The sequence below is a fragment of the Nannospalax galili genome, unplaced genomic scaffold, assembly GCF_000622305.1.
Source record: "Nannospalax galili isolate Female #2095 unplaced genomic scaffold, S.galili_v1.0 scaffold1639, whole genome shotgun sequence".
Lineage (NCBI taxonomy): Eukaryota > Metazoa > Chordata > Mammalia > Rodentia > Spalacidae > Nannospalax > Nannospalax galili.
The window spans coordinates 37,842-43,311 of NW_008343206.1; the positions used below are offsets into that span (position 1 = coordinate 37,842).

General features: G+C 58.0%; 1 protein-coding gene across 1 annotated transcript; it reads left to right on the top strand.

Annotated features, from left to right (window-relative positions):
- The first annotated feature begins 973 nt into the window (after positions 1–973).
- Positions 974–5,470, top strand: Mrgpre (MAS related GPR family member E). Its single transcript, XM_008839174.3, has 2 exons — positions 974–1,237; positions 3,995–5,470. Exon 2 carries the CDS (start codon positions 4,063–4,065, stop codon positions 4,990–4,992), a length of 930 nt encoding a protein of 309 aa, XP_008837396.1. The 5' UTR covers positions 974–1,237; positions 3,995–4,062; the 3' UTR covers positions 4,993–5,470.

Here is a 5,470-nt window from a genome sequence, read left to right on the forward strand (position 1 = left end):
TCTCTAGACTTCAAAGACCAGGGTGCTTATCAGCTCGGTTCCCTTTTCTCAGGAGCTTGAGAAGTCCATGAGACCCTGTTGGTGAGGGGGTGGGGCTATCTGAACCTTAACACTTCCATGATGGTCTGTAAGCTATAAAGTGATCTAAACCCTTTCCTCCCTATGCTGGCTTCGTGGTGTTTCGTCACAACGAGAAGCAGACTAGGACCCTGGACTAAATGAGACCTTGTTGCAATTGAAGAAACAAAACACATAACGCAGAAACCCTGGAGGGCTAGGACCCTTGTCCACTTTTGCCCTGCACCCCTCTGGTGCCCCCTGCTGGCACGGCCTCCCAGGGAAAGGCCAGCAAAACTGGAGGTGCTTTGTAGAAGGTGCAGCTTGCCAGGGCCAGGTAAGACAGAGTGGGAAGCCTGGAGAACACATCCTGACAGGTGGCACCAGTGGGAATCAGATGCCAGCAGTCAGGAGACACCATGATTTCCAGAACACACGTGTATTGTTTCTCACACATACCACAGCCACCTGCCTGAGCACTGAACACCAGCGGCTGCAGTTTTAAGAGGATTTCTCCCTTCGGGCAGGCCAAGAGCCCCGAATTCTTGTGCACTCCTCCCTGTGAGGAGTCTCTGGCCCCTTCTGTACTAAAGACTGTACCATAGTTCCTTGACACCAGCCGTCCTCCTGGCCTCTGCCTCCTGGCCTCTGCCGCAGTCCGGGCTCCCAAGGTCCTGCTGCCTGGAGTTCCAGGCTGGCAGCGGCCACACTCTACAGAAATACGCATGCTTTTGTTGTGTCTCTGATGGCCTGGCACATGGTGGCTCTTCTGTGTCATCAGTGGAGAGAAGTGGTGCCTAAAAGGCTCCTGGGTGGGTGGGTGGGGGTCTCTGTCTAGACCAGAGTGCCTGTGAGGTCACTGCTGGGCGGGCCACTGCTTAGCCGTGCTCCCCTGGGCTATCCTGACTTCCTCTGAGTGCCAGGCCTGCCAGGAAGGCTGTAGGGAGGGAGCCAGCTTTCTCTTGCTGCCCACACCTGGGCAGGGGCAGAGCCCAGCAGAGGAACAAGGTCCCCAGAGGCTCCTTCCTGACCAGCCCCATCCCAGCCTACACCATGTGACACGGATGAGCCTGCTGACGCTGAGTCGCAGTGCCCGCGGCTCTGGCAGCAGCGGCTGGAGCCTCGGTCTGGCCAAGACAGCTCCACTGAGTCCCAGGGAGGAGCAGACATGACCAGAACGGTGAGTAATGGGGGGTTACTGGTCAGGGTGGGGCTCTGGGACAATCCCGGAGCTTGGTGTCCTTCTGGGTGGCCAGGTGGGGGAGGGGCAGCTTCCTAGACTGCCCCTGGCCCATCCTCCACTCTCAGGCTTGGGCTGAACCGGCTCTAGAAGACCAGCTTAATTGAATGACACACCCCCACCCCACCCCCTGAGTCTCCAGTCCCACCACTTAACAGCTCCCCCGCATTGTATCCTGTGAGGAGGAGGGGGATGGGCGCTGTTCAAGGAGACAGCCTAGGCACTGGTCCTCAATCCTCACTACCCCTGGCAGGAGTAAAACCAGGGCTGGGTGTGCCCAAAGCCAGTCTCTGCAGATGGCTGACCACATCTATGCCCCCTTCCAGCCCTTCTGAGTTTCTGGGTGGTGGGAGATTGCTGAGCCGACTTCCCAGCTCTCCTTCATTCTCCTCCTTCCCTCCCCCCTCACGGACCACCCAGCTCTTCCGCAGCAACCGTGGAACCCCCGAGCCCCTCCCAACCACAGGCTGGGCAGGTAGTCCTACACACAACCCCAACACAGGGCCCTAGTGGGAGAGAGACACCAGCCAGGCCTGACTCAGCCTCACCGGCACATCACTGACCCTCCACCCCCGAGTTGTTCTCCGGTTCTGGCCATTTGCCTCCTCCTTCCCCCTCCCCCTCCCCTCTCTCCCCGATTCTGCTCCAGGTTTTCCCTGGGGCGTGTGGGACTGTGTCTGCCCCACCTCCTGTCCCTAGCTGGCAGTGGGGCTTTTGGTACACAGGGCCTTTCAGGTGCAGAGGCGATAGAGGAAGCGTTCCCAGGAAAGGAGGGGAGGGGAGGGAAGAGGAGGGGAGGGAAGAGAAAAGGGGGTTGCAGAGCTGCATGTGGGAGCCTCAGAGCCTCCCTGCATCCTGGGAGCAGCTCAGTGCATCTGCAAATGAACAGGACTGAGTAACTGGGAGGGGTGTCCTGTCAGTAGACTCATCTTTAGCTGTTCTCCCCACCTCCCGACCCCCATGGCTGTGGCAACTGGCCCAAGCTTCCTAGAAGCTTTGGCCCATCCCACCTGTGACATCAGGGTGCCCAGAGCCCCACTCAGTCTCCTGTCGAGTGTGATCCCAGGACCACATGGGAAGACAGTACTAAGAGAGCCCAGCATCAGTACCTAGACTCAACTCACCACACCTCTGCCCACTGCCACTCAAGCAGACCTCAGACCTCAGGAGCTGAGATGGAGCACAGCCAGAAGTGGGACCCTTCATCTCCACCCAAGGCTTAACACTATCCACCCCACCCCACCCCAGAAGCCAGAGGACCAGCCAGAGGCAGGGGGAAGACAACAGCAGCCTCTGGGGAGACCAGAAGGCCTTGTTCCATCTCTCCAAAGCATGAGAGAGCTGAGGGCTCTGATGGGGACAGATGACCACAGGTGGGGGGAGGGGACAGACAACTACAGGTGGAGGGAGGGGACAGACAGCCACAGGTGGAAGGAGGAGACAGGGGACCATGCTAGTGGGATGGCATCAGGTGACAGCCAGCCTCTTGCTGAGATCTGGGGTCTCCAGTGAGGTCTGGTGGCCAGCTGGCTTCGTGGTACAGCTGCAGGTCAGGTTAGGTCAGGGCTCTGATGCCTCTGGAGGCCCCACCCCCCAGCATGAAGGCCCCAGTGAACCACTTCCTCAGGCCAGGCAGGCAGGGGGTGAGATCCAGCCACCATCACCTTCAGACAGATCCTCTTTGCCTCCAGGGAGGCATAGGGACAGGTGAGTGACATGTGAGAAGGATGGGCCTCCAAAGTCCCTAGAGGGCTGGAATGCTGTTACCACACAGGGAAGTGGAGAGGGAGGAGTCTTTTGCCTACTTTGCCTGCAAGGAATTAGGCTGGAGGCTCCAGATCCCACTACCAATACAGTGATGGAATGTTCCAGAAAAGCCTGGAAGGCTTATGCTGATGACAAACACAGGGGACGTCTGCATATCCTCTAATCTCTATACTCAAGTTCTGTCTTGGTCTTTAAAGCAGACTATTTTGATGCTCAAAGGGAGCCATGGGTGTCAGAGGTGGGTGCCAGAGAGATGGCCCAGCAGTTAAGCACAGAGGACCTGGGTTTGGTTCCCAGCACATACATAGCAGATAACACCCATCTGAACTCCAGGTCCAGGGGATCTGACGTCTTCTTCTGGCCTCCATGGGCACCAGGCATGCATGTGGCAAACTTACAAACACATAAAAATTAAAATCTTTAAAAAAAAAAAAAAAAAGAAAGAAAGAAAGAAAGAAAAAGGAGGGGCCAGAGGATTCTTTAATCCAGAGGATTAAAAATCCTAGCACTCCAAAGACAAAGGCAGGCAGATCTCCAAGGCCAGCATGGGCTACATAGTTCCAAGCCAGAAGCCAGTTGAGGCTACAGGGAGACCCTGCTAAATAAAGCAGGGCTACTAGGGTCTCCTCCCTTCTTGTGTCCCAGCCCTGCTGGCACTGAACAGACACCATTAGCAGCCCCCCAGCCTTAGCAGGCCCCCAGCCTTAGCAGCCCTCTGGGATTGGACTCAGAGAGACTCTGGTGGGAATGTTTCTACCCAGCCTTAGACAGGGAGAGAAGGTTAGGTCAGATAATGGGGCAGAAACGGGAGGTGGGCACCTCATTCAATGAGTCTCTATCGCTTTCACATGCCGACCCCTGGTTACCCTTGTCCTCCAAAGTGGGCAGGGTGAGGCACAGGACCCTGAGCTGGTGTCATTGTGTCCACAGGGCTGTCAGAAGTGAGAAAGTGCAGCTCCCCGGCAGCCCACAGGATCTGCCCTCACTCTTGGCCCACGATGGAACTGAGAGACAACAGACAACATTCAGTGTCCCAGGAGGACATGGCGTTCGACCTGACCATCCTGTCACTCACTGAGCTCCTCAGCCTGGGTGGGTTGCTGGGCAACGCAGTAGTCCTCTGGCTACTCAGCCAGAATGTCTACAGGAACCCCTTCTCCATCTACCTCCTGGACGTGGCCTGCGCTGACCTCATCTTCCTCAGCTGCCACATGGTGGCCGTCATCCCTGACCTGCTGCACGACCAACTGAACTTCCCCGAGTTCGTCCACGTCAGCCTGGCCATGCTGCGTTTCTTCTGCTACATCGTGGGCCTCAGCCTCCTAGCGGCCATCAGCACGGAGCAATGCCTGGCCACCCTCTTCCCCGCGTGGTACCTGTGCAGCCGGCCGCGCTACCTGACCACCTGCGTGTGTGCGCTCACCTGGGTGCTCTGCTTGCTGCTGGAGCTGCTGCTCAGCGGCGCCTGCACCCAGTTCTTCGGAGCACCCAGCCACCGCCTGTGCAGGACGCTGTGGCTGGTGGTGGCGGCCCTGCTGGCCGCCCTGTGCTGTGTCATGTGTGTGACCAGCCTGCTGCTGCTGCTGCGAGTGGAACGCAGCCCGCAGAGGCCCCAACCCCGGGGTTTCCCTGCCCTGGTCCTGCTGGCCGTCCTCCTCTTCCTCTTCTGTGGCTTGCCCTTCGGCATCTTCTGGCTGTCTAAGAGCTTGCACTGGCACATCCCCCGCTATTTTTACCATTTCAGTTTCTTCATGGCCGGCGTGCACAGTGCGGCCAAGCCGGCTATCTACTTCTGCCTGGGCAGCACCCCCGGCCAGAGGCTGCAGGAGCCCTTCCGGCTGGTGCTCCAGCGGGCGCTGGGGGATGAGGGCGAGCTGGGGGCTGTGAGAGAGGCTTCCCAGGGAGGCCTCGTGGACATGACCGTCTAAGCCCTGTGCCTCACAACTGCAGCTCTGGCCCACGGAACCTGGGGGAGCCTGTGGTTAGGAAGGGTTGGGATCAGAGCTGGATCAGTGAGACCCTGGAGGGAGGTCTTTGTTGAGGACCTAGTCACATGTTCCCTGCAAGGATGCTGGGAAGGTCAGGCAGAGAGCTACATCTCTGTGAAGGAAGCCAGGGAATGTGCATCTTAGGGAGAACCTTCCCCAGGCACATGATGTCATGACAGCCACTGCCAAGGCCCCTCCCCATGGTTACAGTGCCCTCAGAAATGAGGTGGGTCAGTCACTGATCAGGGGCAGGTAACTGTCTCCCCCCGCCCATCAGCATTCTCCTAGCTGTAGAATGTGGGGTGACCTTCTTCAGCTATCCATACCCCTCTCTTTAGTGCAGGCTAAAATGGTGAGGATATTAGAGGCTCAACTAGGTGTGAGGCTTGAGTGGCTCAGGGGCTCTCGATGGCTGAAC